At 47.4% G+C, this 17,181-nt stretch overlaps 2 protein-coding genes and 1 long non-coding RNA gene across 5 annotated transcripts; 1 reads left to right on the forward strand and 2 right to left on the reverse strand.

Annotated features, from left to right (window-relative positions):
* The first annotated feature begins 1,047 nt into the window (after positions 1-1,047).
* On the forward strand, positions 1,048-8,987 carry LOC116284953 (uncharacterized). The gene is made up of 3 exons (XR_012062838.1): positions 1,048-1,420; positions 1,690-1,724; positions 8,859-8,987. It is a non-coding gene; the product is annotated as an uncharacterized lncRNA (long non-coding RNA).
* CHTOP (chromatin target of PRMT1) lies at positions 2,851-11,864 on the reverse strand. Of its 3 annotated transcripts, XM_015248266.3 has the most exons (7): positions 11,555-11,846; positions 10,494-10,575; positions 8,978-9,131; positions 8,282-8,365; positions 6,338-6,524; positions 5,390-5,527; positions 2,851-3,750 (listed from the first exon to the last, which is right to left on the reverse strand). In XM_015248266.3, the coding sequence occupies exons 2-7, from the start codon at positions 10,556-10,558 to the stop codon at positions 3,545-3,547; spliced, it is 834 nt and encodes a 277-aa protein (XP_015103752.1). In that variant the 5' UTR covers positions 10,559-10,575; positions 11,555-11,846; the 3' UTR covers positions 2,851-3,544. The 3 variants fall into 3 exon arrangements, with proteins under 3 accessions (XP_015103752.1, XP_006214784.1, XP_006214785.1); XM_006214722.4 differs by lacking the exon at positions 8,282-8,365 and having other exon boundaries at positions 11,555-11,864; XM_006214723.4 differs by lacking the exon at positions 8,282-8,365 and having other exon boundaries at positions 6,338-6,521; positions 11,555-11,844.
* Positions 11,865-13,017: 1,153 nt separating this feature from the next.
* On the reverse strand, positions 13,018-16,668 carry S100A1 (S100 calcium binding protein A1). Its single transcript, XM_015248268.3, has 3 exons — positions 16,469-16,668; positions 14,298-14,450; positions 13,018-13,335 (listed from the first exon to the last, which is right to left on the reverse strand). Exons 2-3 carry the CDS (start codon positions 14,436-14,438, stop codon positions 13,192-13,194), a joined length of 285 nt encoding a protein of 94 aa, XP_015103754.1. The 5' UTR covers positions 14,439-14,450; positions 16,469-16,668; the 3' UTR covers positions 13,018-13,191.
* Between the last annotated feature and the right edge of the window lie 513 nt (positions 16,669-17,181).

Genomic DNA, 17,181 nt, shown 5'->3' on the forward strand with positions numbered 1-17,181 from the left:
CTGCTTTTTGTTTGGACTAACCCAAGCCTCCCAGCCTCCAAGGTCCTCCCTCTACCCATTTTCACTTCCCACCACCATTCTATGTTAATCACCCCATGGCATCCTCCTGCTTAAAGTCATCTATGACTCCCCACTACCTGGAGCATAAAGCCCAAGCTCTTCAATAGACAGGCTCCAGGCTACCCGATGTGATCAGTTGTCTCCCATCCTACTTTGAAGGCCCAGCACTCACTCACTTTCCCTGGCATACAGCATGCTCTTTTAGGCCTCAGTACCTTTGTATTTATTGTTCCCTCTCCTTGGAATATTTTTCTCCCTTCTCTGATAAACTTTCCCTTGACTTTCACAATCCAACTCATAAATCTCCTCTCTCCACTACCAGTGCCCTTCTAACAAACAATGCCTTGTTCATGTCTGTATGGCAAGCCCTTGGCAGATGGTGGCCAAATGAGTCAAAGGCTGACCCAGGAGCCAGGCTGACTCTTTGTCCCACTCTACCCAGGACACCCACCAAGGACTGAGGATGGCATAAGTGGGCACGGGCCTCAAGGAGACACCAGGAACTGCACTGAGCAGCAGGTGGAGCTGGAAGGCCAGTGACTGGTAGGGAAGTTCCCTGTGCCCACTGTTGAGGAGGAATTCTTTCATGAGGTAGGAGGGACACAGAGGAGGCAGAAAGGGAAGGGGGCTTAAGCTCTAGTGGTCACCTCATTGCCCACCTTCACTGGGACCAACAAAGCAACAGCCCCCCAACCCCTTCCTCGCCAGGATGCTTCAGGGTCCCCGGACCACTAGGTCAGCTTGCCATTTCCATAGTAAAGATCACAGATGCTAGGAATAGCAGTTTCAACCTGGTCTCAGATCACTGCCCTGCAAGTTGGGTCTGTGCAAGACAGGTGTAGAGTACATGGGGCAAATCCTTTTGGACTGACACCAGTGGGTACTAAGAGCACTAGGCCAGCAGGATGGGGTGGGACTGGAAGCACCCTGGGCAGAGGTATCCTGGGCTGGAAGAGGCAGCTAAGGCACACCCAGCACCTTGGGGAGTCTCCCTTTCTCAAAGGACCCAGGTGTTCTGGCCCCAGCTTCTCTTCCTTAGTCTAGGGGGCTGAGGCATCCAGGAACTCTATTCTGAAATGGACCCCTCCCCCAATCATTCCATCAGTGGATGGACTGGCAGTGGTGGGAGACCTCAAACACTTGCTGCCATTCTGTGCCTCTGTCATTTCCTTACTCCCTCAACACTTTTTTTTTTTATCCTAGAACCTTGCCAAATGTATTCTCCAAATCAGACAGACATGGGCAGAGGTGCGGGCAGTGTGGAGATGGAATTGGGCACTGTGAGAACCACTCCTACTACTGGACGTCCCCACTGTGGCCCCTCTGCCTCTCTAGCCCTGCTAGGTTCCCCTTCCCTCATGTAAGCTCCAAAACCCCATGCCTCTTTCACTTTTATACAGAGGACCTCAGCAGATTGGGGGTGGGGAGGGGGGTTGGCACAAAACTACCAGATTAAAATATCTTGGCAGTATATACCTGTTAGCTACTTTGGGGGAAGGTCAATGTATTTAGGAAAGGCAGGGCTGGGGAAAAGTCCCACAGAGATAGGTCACCCCAGGTTGTATAACTGAAGAGGGTAAATAAAGGGACCCACTCACCCTGCAGCTCCCTCCCCTCTTTCTCCCAAAGGTATCCTGGAGGCCCTGGAAGATGCCTGATGCAAGGTAATCAGTGAGTGTGAAGTCTGCAAAGGGTAGTCTGCCCACTGCTAATCATCTCTCCCACAAAAGAGCCTTGGGGGCTGAAAAGAGTCTGGGGTCTAAGAAGCTAGCCTTACAACAAGCCTTGCCCATAAAAAAATATGTATTTTTTTTACTCCAATTAAAGATTATGAACACTTTATGAAAGGTTAATTAAAGACCTTAGCCTCACAGTCCACTCGTATTAAGAGAAAGTAATTGTACATTTCAAAACTAGGTCAGGTTGGTTATGCCAGCATGACTGTCCTCTAGCCCCACAAGGTTTTTCCCTTCCACCACTAAGCTGCTTCACAACCTTTCTAGAGGTTAAGTAGCCCAGATCATACAGGTGGGATTCAAGTTCAGGCTTTCCTGACCAAAACTTCCTTCCCAGCCTGCAGTGACACACAAGCTCCCAATAGTTCAGGGAGCCAGGTAGCTCTATGGTAACTGGTTTGGTTGGAGGTGACTAGATTGGATCCTCTTTTCCCTTAAACAGCACAAGGCAAAAGGGAAATCAGTGCCAGAATCCTGGATACTGCCTCAGACCATCATGCTTGAGCTTCCTATGGGCCAAATGGGTTGGTACATTATTTTGGGTGGCTCATCTTTCCATAGATTATTCAGAGGGCAAATTCTTCACCTTCTTCACATTCCCCTCCTCACCCTGAATTTTAATACAACTATGAAGAAAAGGATTCTCAACTCTACAAGGGATATATGAAACTATTGTTATAGTGGCCATACCATTTCAAAGAGCCTCACAAATACAAGAGAAAATCCTGGTTGGATTTGAGAAACCCATTTCTTGTTACAGTGAACCAGAAACAAAACATTCCACTGAAACTGGAACAGTTGACAGCAAATGATTTAACTTAATTAAACCTTCAAGTAAGAAGAGGGTCAAAGCCAATGAATGGAGAAGCCCAAAACTGGTTTGAGATTAACATAAAAATAGCAGTTCAGCATGGGTATCCTCTGACCCTTCCCACCTGGTATCTGCCACCATTTCCCTAGCCCTTTTTCCCTTCTGAAACATCTGCCACACCAAATGGCTTTTCCCTCTTTTGCAGGTATAACCCAACCCAAAAATGCCCCTTTGGACACGATGCAAAGCCAAGAGGAAAGTTTATAAATTTCATTCCAGGGTAGAAAGTGCACATACTCAACCCAGCACACTGATTATGTGGTGTCAATATACATGGTAATAACTGTAATGAAATCAGAGCTGCTACCATGTGTAACCTGTTAGGTGGATCTGTAGCTATGTCAATGTTCCTAATTTACAACACTAAAACATCAATGTGGCAGAATGCATGTTTGAGCTCCAGATTTTCTAAACACTTTTAAAAAGCTATTAAAAATGATGTAAAACAGAACTGTATCTCAGAAATCTAGATTTTAAGAAGGAATATTGATGGGCTGTTTCTGGGACTTTTTCATGGGGGCACAGAGATGAACAGAGGAAACGTTAGAATGTCAAAGCTTATGACAGGTGAGGGAAGGCAGAGGTGGGAAGAGGGTGTCCTAGCCGCAAGGCCAACACATTCATATTGAAAGAGGCGAAGGAAAAAATTCCCAAACAAAATCAAACCAAACCCAAGTCAGAGGAAAAAAAGGGTTTCATACAACACAGTATCAAAAAGTAAAAGGAACACACTAAATGCACAAACTGGTGGCAAGTCAGTCCGCCTATTATGATAGGTCCTTCCAGCATCAGTCAGGTTTCTTCTCATCTGTTATCTCAAGGTTATTTACAGATGTGTGACTTTAACAAGAGTCTCTCACAGGAGGGAAGGCAGGCTTCAATCATTAGTTTCGGGATCTGTCTGTGCCATGTAGGCATCCAACTCAGCATCCAGGTGTCCTTTTGTTTTTGACATGTATGCATCCAATTGGTTGTCCAGCTGCTCCTTGGTCAGTACAGGGCGAGCAAGGGCACCTCTCCCTCGTCCACGGCCTCGGCCTCTGCCTCCAAAGCCCCCTCTTCCCCGACCTATCATACCCCGACCTGGCCCAAGGGGAAAAAAAAAAAAGAAAACAGTTACAAGTAGGTTTAATGGGTGCTATGGTAAATGCCCCTTAGAGCAGTGGGGCCTAGCTGAGAAAGACTGAAGGGCAGGGCAAAGAGGAGAAATCTGGAAAAACAGGAAACACACTGGGTAGAAAGCAACACACGGAAAGCACACATAATGAAACCCTTACTACATGCTCATCTCTACATTTTTATTCTATCAAAAAAGCAAGGGAAAAATATTTAACTGATAATTTAAAATTTCTTAATCTCTTCTAAAACAGAAAAACTAAAATCTGAGACTCACTTTAAGTTTATAATTAAAATACAAATATAGATAACCCCATTTAGTAAGACAAGAAGGGCACAGAGAAACAGGAGTATGAAGCTAGACAGTTTTCAAATTAAACTTTATTGGAGAGCCTACTGAAAAATTAGCTCATTTCTCCTCAAAGTGATCATACTAACAAGTGACCCCATGTCAGGAGACTGAGGAATTATTCTGGCATTGGAACAACGAAGGGAGATGGGGAAAAACATTTTGAGTAGTCCCAGTCACTTCTACCTACATTTCTAGTCACCTTATAACAATTATGGTTATCTGAGAGGTGGTTTCAGTTCACTTATCAAGACATGCCCAGCTTTCTGAAAAGCTACTTTAGACCCCCCACCCAACCAAGATGTCTCTCTCAGAAACCAAGTCAAGATAATTTGGAAACATGCTATTTCATCCTGAAACCCAAACTAGTTTGCACTTCACTCAATAAGCCAAGCAACATATAATGCAAGAAAAGAAAACAAGCCCTCAGTTATCAAATTTCCTTTCCTAATAGTTACTATCCTCTGGCAACTTCAAGGTCATAAATTATGGCAGACCCACCCTACTCTTTAAAGGGACCAAAGCAAATATACACAGGAGCTACAAGAATAGAATTTTTTCCCCTGGACAGGTGTTGTTGGGAGTTTTCCACTAAGCTCTAAGCCAGAAAACTCCCATGAGATTCAGCATTAACAGCAACACCATTAAACTCTTTCTCAATCTGGGTCATGAGCTCACAAGACAACTATCACTAAGTCTTGAGGTAAGATTATCAACAAGAGTCAGTTAATTAACTGACAGATACCATTTTGCTTTCTACTTTGATCAAAAAAAGTCATCTCTGGCTTTGCATAGACACAAACTTTACTTGAATTTACTTTGTTTCAGAGTCAATAACTAGCTCCCAGTCTCATCATCTTTAACTCTGCTTCGTTTTTTACATCTCCCTCTTCTCTCTTAGACTAGAAGCAGGGGTCTGAGCTATGGGGTGGGGTGTGTGGTGATGGGGCAGGGACAGAAAAAGGTAAAATCCCAAACTGACCATTTTGTCATTTGAACAATGCAATTTAAATTTACAACAGCCTAAAAGACTGAAATAACCTGGCTCTGTAACATGTACCTGACTGTCCTAAGAAACCCCATGACAGACTTTCGCACTACCAGCGTATGAATTCAGAAAATAAGCCAGTTTCATAAAACAAACAAGACAAACAAATAAGCCTGCCTATGACTTGAAGCTGTGCAGAAAGGTGGCTCTGAGTTTTGAAGGGAGAGAAGTAAGGGGGAGCTATTCTCTGAAGTTGGTAGCTGACTAACCTCTACCACCGATTCCGCCACGACCCATAGCTCCACGCCCTAGGCCCCCTCTCCCAGGACCTCCACGACCTCGAACACCACCTCTTCTTAAGCCCATTCGGGGAGCTACGGCTCGTCCACCTCGGAGCAGGTTTTGACCTTGGAGAGGAGGCATACAATGTATATGCAGGTAAATCCAAGAGAGACAAAGTAGATTCTAACCAAAGGAAGGCGGTGAGGGTTAAATGAGAGTTAATTCAGTTAATATTTAGGTTGGGTGGGGAAAGCTGCACACTGAGTGTGAACAGATTAAGCAGCTCTTTATTCAATCAATTCAACAAGCCCAACCACAAATCCTTTTATGGAAGCTGGGAGTTAAGTCAGTTAGTAAATACATACATTTAATAAATACCTATTGAATAATCACAGATAGGTGCCTAGCATTAGTTAGATTTAAAAACAAATGATATGGTTCCTGCTCTCAATACATTTTTGTAGGGGACAAGAACTTATACAGGGAACAGAGTAACAGTGCCCAAAATGTAACATGTAGCTAAGGGCTATGGGTCAACTTGTCCTCTTTTTTCCAGATGTTTCACTAGCACCAGGAACAGAAATGATTAGTTAAGGTATAGGCCAAAAGACCCATACATTTCTTAGATTTGACTTATTTCTAGAACTTGAATGTGCTTTGATTCAAGCAGCAGCAGGGTGTTTTAAAATGGAATGGAGATGACATGAATTACCTGTTGTTACGCAGGTCATAGCCTCTCACCATTGCACATTATCAGAAAAGGAATGGTATCGATAAAAGACATGCAGCACTATTAAAAATATGTGATTTCAAAAGTTATTAATTATATTAATACAAATTCAGGCTTAAAGATGTTAAACAAATGGGTCCATAAGCAGCCCAAGAGAAAAGGGAAGGGGGTGAAGCCCAACAATCATCAGATACATAGCACTGACCTCGGAGCGACATCCCGCCCCTAAGTAGGGTTCTTGTGGCACGTCCCCCACGTAGTCCTCCTCTGGGCAAGCCTCTCTGGATTATGGGCAGGCCTCGTCCACCGATTGCTCCCCTGGCCAGGGCCCCTATGGGTCGGCCTAACCGTGCCTGGATGTTACTCTTACCCAGGCGCTGCTTTAAGCTCTTCTGGAAGAAAAGGTGTTAGGAATTGAGATCAAAAAAGCAATCCAATGGGATTTGGCAACTCAAAGTGCAGAAAAATAGAAGCAAGTGAGATGTCTGTGTGAAGAGAGGTAAGCCTGCAGTGGGCGTCATAAGGATCCCAAACCAGAAGCAAGCCTTTGCCTCAGGACATGGTATAAAAGCAGAATTCTGATCCAGAGCGTCTAAGAAACTTAGAGTACGGCCCCATGAAATTGGCATCACCACAAATTACCTCACTAGAGACATCATATATTACCACTTTGAATTTAAGTTTTAGTAAGAACTTTCCATATTTCACATCCTGGATTCTGCTGTTTTTGAACGACCAGTTGACAATGATATGACTTGATTCATACCTGCCCAAGGACTACCACTGTCTTCAAAGGCTTACTCAAACACCATAGGAGTTCATCACACTCTGGGCAAAATTTAAATTACAAGTTCATTTGAATTCTTGTGACTTAAGAACAAGTTTGATTTCTCAGTCAAAGAGGCCAGTGTGTTCCATTTTTCCTCTGAGTATCTATCTCCAGACGGTCCACTTTTTACCTTAAGATGTAAATAAACACAAAAAAGTCAAACCTCCTTTCCTTACATTTCTTAAATAGCCATAATTCCATGTCTACCTTTGCAAACAACTCCATTAAGGCAATATAATGACTTTTAATTAAAAATAAAAATGTAACTCAAAGGCATCTCCATAAAGCCAGCCAATCTTGCATGAGAATTAAGAAAGTTGAGCTATCTTCATAAAACTCAGGGCCACATTTGAGGACAAGGACATACCAGAAACAGAAGATTTTTCAATAATCTGTCCCTCAAAGAGAAACTATGAAGATCAGTATCTCAATTAAATTCCTTCAAAGGGAAGGGTGACTGTGTAGCCTTGAACACAACCAAAGCCCTAGCAAAGCTGTTCTCCTATAAAACAGTAAGTCAATATGAATGAAAATAAATTAGGAGCCCTCAGGATTCACCTACAAATGACTACCAATGATTTTCTTTGCAACCATATGCTGTGAGTTATTAGCTTTCTAGTATACGTTCATAAACTGCTTATCACCAGAGGGACACGCTCTCAACAAAAGCACAGAATTATGAGGTCAGGACTTCATTCCGTAAGTCCCTTATGTTTAGTCATCCCTACTATATCCTCCCAAGACGTGTGCTTTAAGAGAAGGTTCCGTACTTAGTTCTTCTCCCTTCCCAATCCTTATTTGCCACCAATACTGGTCTCTAACATTGAGAAGAAGCTTATGGACATCAACTGTACCATCCAGTTTCCATTCCTACTAGAGCTGTGCTGTACGCTGAGACAACCACCAGCCACATGTGGCTGAGCGCTCAATAGTCAGTGTGGCTAGTGGCTACTGTATCGGAGAGCACAGATACAGAAGATTTCCATCACTGCAGAAAGTTGTATTGGACAGCACTGCTCTAGAGGCTACATTCTGCACAGCCTATGTTTAAAGTTTCTTATGGAAAGGCCCTTTGGAATGATTTATCAGACTTATCTTCAGCAATGTTTATTATTTACTCTTAGAAAATAGTGGTGCCTTTTACTGCTTTCCTGAGTCAGGGATGAATGCAGTCACTCCAAGGCTTAAGGTAGCTGAAGCAGAAGGCCTTGTTTATTTTTGGTCAGTGAGCCCAATGGTTCAGGATGGGGGTGGAAGGGTGTTATATTTAACTGCTGAATTTATGCACAGCCATGCAGTGCTATCAGTTAAAGTCCTTACAGTTGCATGGCACCGCCCTCCAGACGCCCAGCCACAGCTTGGACATATCCTTCCACAGCCACTGTCCGGACTTGCATATAAAGTCTATGAATAATAAAGAGCAGGTTTTATTTCAGATCTGAATAGGATTACCTATTATTGGAAATTTGAAAGAGAACCCACTAACTCTTAATTACTCAGTGTTCTTAATCTACTCTTCTGACAAAACTTTAGGTGCTGTGGAGATAAAGTTCACCCTACTCTTTGTTTCACATCAAAAAACTTTGACTAAGAGGAATTTCAGATTCCCTGTACTAGGGAAGAAAGAAAAAAAACATTTCCCTAATTTGTAAACCATTTAATAGGGAATAAAGGATTTTTTGAAGATCATCCAAAACAGACACCAAAATTTATTTGTGGAAAAAGCCAGTGAATCTGTTTTAAGGGCAAAGGATCAGAAAACAAAAGAAATTAATACTCATTGATAACACAGAAACAGGCCACATTGATGGCAAACTCCCTAAAAGAGAGAGACAACAAAAAGTTACTTATTGGTACCTGCCAAAATGGAAATTCTCTGAACTTCTCTTTCCTCCAGAGAAGTTCAGCTTTTGCCCTGAGCCACCTTGTAATCATCCATCACGTCCTGACAGCCTCAGTGGACTGCCTGACAGAGATCACCAGCTGCTTCTGAAGTGTTAAGATCCATTCTCTCACCTGCTTAAGTTTTAATGCTGCCTGGACAGAGGGTCTATTCTCCATCTGCTGGGCCAGTCTTCTGTTTCTGGCACTGGCTAGCTGCTGTTGTTGCTGCATCGAAGCCCGAATATTCACTGGCATCGGCTGTTTGTTCTTCAGCATATTAGTAAAGCTTCAAGGTCGAACAAAATGGATGTTTAAATAAAAGCTTTATTACAAAACATTTATTGGCATTTTCATGGCTTGCTAGACCAGGAGCTCCAGATCCCACGAACTTTAAGTAAAGTGGTACACTTAGATCAAGGCTGATGTGGGTTAAAGACTCCTCTGCTTCCACAAACTTGCAGGAATCAGAAACTTAGAAATGCAGCTAAGTGCAGCACATTCAATCAAAAGTGATAACAAGTGCTCAGATAACGGCTTTTAGAAAGGTGGAAAGTAAGAAAAACACGCAATAAGCAGATATGATAACAAGAAGACAGAAGATGTAATTTCAAAGATAGACAAAGCAAGCCAAAACCTTCGGGGACCTGAAGGTGCATTCTAAGGGCAAATATAAGGAAGAACCTGAGCACCTTCAAAGCCCTTGGAAATTATACACCCACATAAATTACAGGAGTATATCACATTTACTTTATATTTGCTCACTCAATAACATGTAAATATGGAGAATTAGTGAAAACGTGAATATGGAGAATTAGTCTATCATACCTTAAGAGATAAGCAGCAGCACATATGCTTCAGAAAAGGCAAACAAACATTAAGTCAATCTTTCAGTGGTCTAACATCAACTTAATAAAATCACTGGTGAAAGGCACTAAATGACCAAAGCTCTTGGAGACAGAAAGTGCCTTTAAATACCTTAACTTTTCTTAAGTCTCAAGTGATTACTTTTTCTGACTCCAAGTGACTACTTCGGGAAAAGTTAAGGTTAGTTCAATTATTTAAGAGCTTGTGAAGACACTCTTCTATTTATTCCTGTCAAAGTATGTTTAATGGAGTGAAAGAGAACAACACTTAACTTTAAGAATCCAAAACAAAAAACAAACTAAAAGCAGAATGGAAAGAAAGTGAAATGGAGCAAAGCAAGTGCCTCTTACAAGGCCCAAGAATGACATTCGAGGGCCTTTGGACATATTTATAGCTTGCTACCTGCCTCTTACAGGCCAGACACAACACTGCTGGCCTTGGACTGGGCAGCAAGCGTACTGCAGCCAAGGTATCATGCTACTGAGCTGCACCACCCCTGTATCAATGTAAAAAAAAAGTGAAAAGGGAGGGTGTGAGGAGTCTTTTTAAAATACATCCCACCAGATAAATATTTCAGATAGCTTAACATAAAAATCTACTGATAAGGGGTTTTGAAACAACCGCCCAATTTGTTTTGTGTACCACATAAGATGCAATTAAGAACAGAGGTCTGTAGCCTTCTGTTGGTATTTAGTTTAAAACCGGTTTTTGAGCATTGGACCCCAGGGCCAACTTAAGTAATGTTTTCTTATGAACGAGCTGAAGTTGCTGTTGGCTGCCTCACCGCTCATTTAGAGACATCTTGGTGGTGCTTTTTAGCACAACTTTCGGCGCTGACTGTGCAGCCATCTTCAAATCCCGAGAATCTACAAAGGACAATGGGGAGAATAAGCAAATCAGAATGATGACCACCTCATTTCAACAAGGCCTAAAGGCCCAAACCAGAAATCAATGGAAAGGCACGTATCAATGACTTCTGATGATCACTTTAAAACTCATTCCAGCTGCTTAAATTTATAAGCCAGTCACCTGAAGTGAATAAACTTCCAGGCCACATGACAGAAAATATCTGCCCAAGCCTCCAAAATGGCAGTCCTAGACTTAGCTAAAACAAGTGTTAAGAGTTTGGTTTTTCGTCTAGAGCGGTCCTTCTCAACCTTGGCAGCAAGGAGCTTTTAAACAAAACACAGAAGGCTGGGCCCAAACCATTTAAAGCACAATCCCTGATGGTGAGGGCTGGGGATCAGCCAATAAATGGGGGGAAAAAAGTCTACCTCGGCGCTTCTTATGTGCAGCCAAAATTGAGAACCACTGATCTACAGAGATGATACAGGTGTATCAGTTTCAAAATTGGCTTTCGACTCCAAAATCAAGCAGGAGCCTTGGCAAGGGACTCGGGACCTGGCGGGAGGGGGGATAAGGAGGAGGAGGAGTAACGGTTTTCTAAATGGGCACTCACCTGGGAGTTACCTCCCAGAGAGCATGCTACAAAATTTAACCCTAACGCTGCCATTACTCTCCAACGTTCCCTAAAGTCGTGAAGTCCTCCTCTGATTTCCCTACCATCTCAAAGCTCCGTCAGCACCGCCAACTTTGTTCAACCCGTCAAACAAGGTTCCTTTTCACCCCTATTAAATCCCAACCTTTCCCATCAACCCCGCGGTGAGTTTCCAGCTCGGGAAACTCCCCCTCCCCCGCCTCCCTCTCTGGGGCTCCGCCCCCTCCCCGGGGCGTCCGCTCTCCAGCACCCTATCTGCTTCCACATCCCCACAGCTCCCGCTCCGCGTCCGCTGGGCCCTTCAGCTCCCCAAGACTCTTGCCCTCCTTCTCACTACAGAAACGTACCGAAGGAAACGGACGCCAGTGCTCCTCCCGGGGCTGCCACCACGGCTGCGGAAGGCGGGCCGGGGGCCGGCCGAACCTGAGTTGACGGTGGAGAGGCTCGGGTTAACTTGGTGGGCGGTTGGTTAGATGTGTTAAGCGGTAGAGTGCTAGCTTAGTTCGTTGCTGTTGGCTGGCTGTCCGGTCCGCTGGTCCGCCTGCTCGCCCGGCCTGCCCTTTCCTGCCTTTCACCACAGCCGCTGCCGCCAACTCCCGCTCGGTGTCCAAAACAAAATGGCCGCCACGCCCAGTGCGGAGTGGGACCGGCTAAAATGGCGTCGACGCAATTACGTCAGACGTCAGATCCGCGCACAACTAGGGGGCGGGAAAATTTGTGCCACGCCTGCGCGGGGATCGGGGAGGAGCCTTAGAGAGTAGGCGGGCTTTAGCAAAGGCCCCGTCTGGGTTACACCCAGCGCTCCGCCCAGGTGGCTGGTAGCATCGCTCTTGGGTTTTAAGGGAACTGTGCGGTAGTGATTTGGGCCGCTCGGGGCAGATTTGGTGCCCACGTAAAGGATGTTCGTATTTCCTCTCGCGTCCCTCAGCCCCTCAAGCTAAGGCAAACAGATTAAACTTTTTTTACGCAGACGTGCCTCGCTTTCTCTTCCGGACCACGTGGCCCGGGTAATTTCCGCTGGCTCTGCACTCCTCATTTGCCTGGCTCAGAGAGTTGTGGATGGCCGTGGGGACCAGGGCCGGGAGCACACCTCTGCTGGATCCTATGCCACTCACCACCGCTCTTGCATATTTGTCTCTTCACTTCCTCCCCAATTTGATCTAACCATTGCTAAATCCTTATTTGCCGGGAACTTTGTGTTCCTGCTCCCTCTTCCCTTCCATTTCCTCTCGCCAGATGCCATCCATGTGGATTCTGATGCAGACCTACAAGGGATTTTCCTTACGCCTGGGCACACAATAAAAGGCTTGAATGTATGAAGAATGAGTGAATGAACACGTCTTCAATCGCTCCCCCTCCCCCGCCCCCAGGGGCATCGGATCGTTTAATTTTCCTTTCTAGCATTTATGTGTGTGTTTAATGGTTTGGCATCCTTACTGGACTTTACCTATGCGACGTTGAGGGTTGTATGTGTTTTGCTCACTGCTGTTATCTCCAGTTCCTATACAATGTTTAACACATGTTAGGTCTTAAGTAAATATTCTTTGAAGGTTGAAGGGAAATTCTTCTGGCTTTATAGCTGAGAAGCTGATGTCTCCTCCACTTCCAGCTGAAACCTTGAACCCCTACCCTACCTTCCTGGACCCTGAGCATTCCTTAAGTAGGAATATGTAATGGTCCCCTGATCTCTCTCCAAATAAAATCCCTCCCCCTCAAAAGACCCTTCCCCAAAAAAGGGGAAATTGAGAGTCAGCAGCCTTCACTTCCCCACCCACTTCCATACCCTAAAGGAGACAGACAGCAGCTGGCAGCTGGTAGAGAGGAGCCTTTAATGAAAGAGGAGTTGCAGGCCTGGCCCACTACTCTTGCGCCCTTTGAGGGTGGGCAAGGGTGGGAATGTGGGGAAGTAAAAGTGGGGTAAGGGGGAAGCAGGGCAGGTACGGCAGAGTGGAGGGGAAGGGCGCCGCCCACGGGGGCAATCGGCTCAGCTGTTCTCCCAGAAGAAGCTGTTACAGGCCACAGTGAGGGCAGCCACCAGCACTACGTACTCCTGGAAGTCCACCTCCCCATCTCCATTCTCATCTAGCTCCTTCATCACCTTGTCCACAGCATCCGCATCCTTCTGGGTCTGTGCAGGGAGGAGATGGAGAGGTCGGTGTATAGGGAGATGAATAGCACTGAGTCAGGGACGTGGTGAGTAGTTCATTGGGGAGAAGGAGGCAGAGATGGGGAGGAGGGAGAACTTCATCTAATTATGGGACTCTTGCTGCCCTCCTCAAAACTGAAACACTTGTGGCTTCCTGTTGCCTACGGAATAAGCTTAACAAGGCAGAGGAATAAGAACATCAGTTACCATATGTTGAGTGCCTACCATGTGGCAAACACTACACTAGGAGCTTTACAAGTAATGTCTAATTTAATTCTAACATAGTATGAAACTGGTTTCATTATTGCTATTATAGAGAAAAGACAAATTCATAGTTGGTGGTGAAATAATGTGCCCAAAGTCACACAGCTAGAAAGTGGCAGCATCAGAATTTGAACCTGGGTCTAATAAAACCTCAAAGCTGGTGCAATTTCTTCTGGCTTCTCCTTTTCTGCATCCTTCAGTCCAGTCACAACTACTAAGCATGCTCCATCTTCCCCCCCATGCTCTTGTTTCCATAATGTACCTTCTCCTAAGATAGCTACAGTTACCCTAATAATCTTCCAGTGGAAATCTATGGCTCAGGTGCCACCTCTTTGGAGAAGCTGTCCCACTTCAGTCAGGTTAATATTCTCCCATAAGCCTTTCCGGCACCTCTGTTAAGGCTCTGCGTGCTTCCTGATGTTCAAGGTTTACTTTCAAGTGTCAGTTTGTCCCTTCTAGACTGTGAGCCTTGCTACTGATGCATCTACACGGGGCCTAGCACTTAACAGGTGATCAGTAAATTAGGGCATTTTGATTTGAACCAGGAGGAGTAGGGGAGCCTGGGAGAGGAAGGAGATGACTGAGCTGAGCCAGGATGGGGTCAGGAGATGGCAGGGAGGTACCCGCTCTGTTCCCCCACCCCTCGCCCACTCCACCCCATACCCCGACCCTGTGCTCACGTCCAGGAAGCCGGAGAGCTCCGTCTGCAGCAGCTCTTTCAGCTCCTTCTTGCTCAGCTTGTACTTGTCCCCTTCCTTGCCCGAGTGGGCGTGGAACACGTTGATGAGAGTCTCCATCGCCGTCTCCAGCTCAGAGCCCATTGCGCAGCTTACCTACCCACATCCCACCATGGAAGTGAGCTGGGGACCATGCTCGGGGTATCTGGGGTTCGGGTTCGGGTCCCACAGCTCAAAGAGCTATGAGATCAGAGCCCCACCACAATTTATCTTTTCTGAGATTTTACGCAAACATATCTAAATCTAGACTTGAACTCTGTGTCCCTCAATCCACATTCCAGCAAGAGGGAGTCAGGGCTGAGAGCACCGCGGTAGAGCAGCTGGAGCTGGGCTGGCGCTAGAGGCCTGCAGTTGACCCTGCAGTGGCTCCGGGCTGCCCGGGCAGACGCTGAGGAGGGTGGGGCAGGCAGGTGGGGGTGGTCACAGGACCCAGCCGGGCTTCCTCTGGCTCTATTTTTACCCTGGACTTGCCTGCCCAGCACAAGCAAGCTCTGCTCTTGGGGGTGGTGGGCTGGGCTCCCCTCTACAGCCTTGACTCTGCTGCCCACCTTGAGCAAGGAGTCAGTCTGGTGCCTTCGGTCAGCCTGGGGAGGGGGTGGTAGTCTGAGTGGGCGGCCCAAGGTTCATGGGGAAGGAGCATCTCACTGCCTTTGAGTTTCCTGTCAGCAGACTGGGGGCCTCCCCTGATCCTTCAATTCTATTCCCTCCTGAACCTGTCACTTTGGCTTCCCTCCATTACTTCTAGTTTGGTTCCTCTTCTCTGCAGAATCAGTCCTTCCACTGGGTGGTGGTGGGAAGGGGAAGAGTAATGTCTGAGCCTCTTCCCTGGAGTCAGGGCTCCCAGGGACAGGGAGAGGACACATGTGAGATCTTGTCGCTGCTGCTGGCCACTCCCACCCCGAGGCCCAGCCTGGTCGATGTGGGGACAGTGGCATCAGGGAGAATGGGGCTGGTATGTGTGGGGGAGATAAAGGCTGAATGCATGAGGTCCTCCAAGTTCAAGGGGCTTCGAGAGGGGAGGGGAAAAATGGAGAGGTCTGTTGAGAAGAGGGGATTGCTAAGCCAGGGGGCCTCTTTCCCTTGGCCTTGGGACTGTCAGCCCCTCCACAGCCTCAGGGGGCGACTCAGGTGTCTCAGATCAGGTGTCCCCATCCTTCTCCAGGCCTGAGGGGCTGGACAATGGGCCCTGATCGGATGACATCCCAGTTCTTCAATGGTGCCCTTGTGAGTGTCACCTGAACTCCAGACATGAGAAGCGGTTGTCACAGAGACATGGGGGAGATGGAACCCAAGCCGGGGCTGATGGAGAGGATAAGAGGGTGTGTGAGGAGGGGTGCTAGTGGCTCAGTTATCGGCCCCATCCAGGGAGGGCACCTAGAGGTTGCCTGGACACCTCAAGCAGCCTGGGATTTTGCGTAGGGGCCATTCTGAGAGGACCTTGGCAGGGAGTGGGCAGACAGGAAAACAAAGGGAAAGAATGGGGGAAAGAGGAGTCTGGGGATATGGGCCAAGAAAGAGGAGGAGGAGAAAGGGAGGTCACGTGAAGCGAGAGTTGACAGTGGGAACAGTACCTAGTGCCCCCCTTCCTGGTATCACATGGTCCATACTCTGCCACCAACACCACCCACTACCCCCCGCCCCCCGACTTCCCTAGGACCCAAGCATTTGGCAAGGCTGGGTGGGGTGGCAGAGAGACCAAGGCTGAGGCGGGGGGTGGGGTAGGGTGGGCAGAAGTAGCTGTTCCATCTGCTCTCTTATTCTTACACCACTGGAAACAAGGCGAGAGCTGGATCCCCTCCCCAGCACCTGGGTGACTGAGGGAGTCTTGGGAGGGCCCTTGAGGGCTCTGTGGTAGGAGGGCCCGGTGTCCTGGAGGCTCAGCAGTTGTGTTCCCCCCTGGCTTCCTCATTCACTGAGCTCCCAGATCTCCCTTTGATCTTCCCTTGCCTCCCTCACCACCTTCCAAACACTGTCTCCCCCAAAGCCCAAACTCCTCCCAGACCCACAAGGCACCACAACGCCATCCTCCACAGACTCTTGGAGCCCTGCTGAAGTCCCCTTCCCTGCAAGCTGGCCAGGGCAGGGACTTAGCACAGATGGGACAGGATACTCACTGGCGGCCTGGGCGCAAGGTGGGAGCAGGTTCCCGGAAAGACAGGCAAGGCTGCAAATGTGGCTACCGGAGCTGTGTGGGGAGACCTGCCTTCAGTCGTCCTTCCCCCGCCAACCCTCCCCCAACCGGCTCCACCCCTTCACAGACAGACACCCAGTGGGGCAAGGGGCCAGGAGTGGACAGAGGCGCCCTCTGTCTCCTGGGCTGGGACAGGCTGCCCTGTGTCCTCTTCTCCAGCCTTGGTTGTCTGCCCCCTCAACTGCTGGGCCCCAGCAGGCACAGCGCAGAAGGAAGGGAGGTGGGAAAGATCTTGGGAGGAAGGAACATGGAGAGGACTTCCCTGCACCCCCCACCCCCCAGTGCTGGTGTGCTGCTAGGCAGGGCAGAAGGCATGCACCTCACTGAGGGGGCTCAGTGAGGGGGCTTCTCTGTGAATAATTTAGTCTTGGGCTCCCTGAGGGGTTTCAGCCTGAGACCCCATTGAGAGATTTCAATCCAGGGTCTCCTCTGTGAAGTCAGCTTGGATCCCCCTCTGTGTTTGTGGGGTCTCAGTCCAGATCCTCTGTGGGGGTCTCGGGCTGCAGGGTCCTTGGCGGGTTCTCATTCTGAGGGGCCCTCTGTGGTGTTTCTTAGAGGGGACTTCTCAGTGTGGAGCTCCCTCAGTTTGTTCTTTTAACCTGCAGTGGCCTCTCCACCTCCCCCGACATACACACC

This window comes from Vicugna pacos, chromosome 21, assembly GCF_048564905.1.
Source record: "Vicugna pacos chromosome 21, VicPac4, whole genome shotgun sequence".
NCBI lineage: Eukaryota > Metazoa > Chordata > Mammalia > Artiodactyla > Camelidae > Vicugna > Vicugna pacos.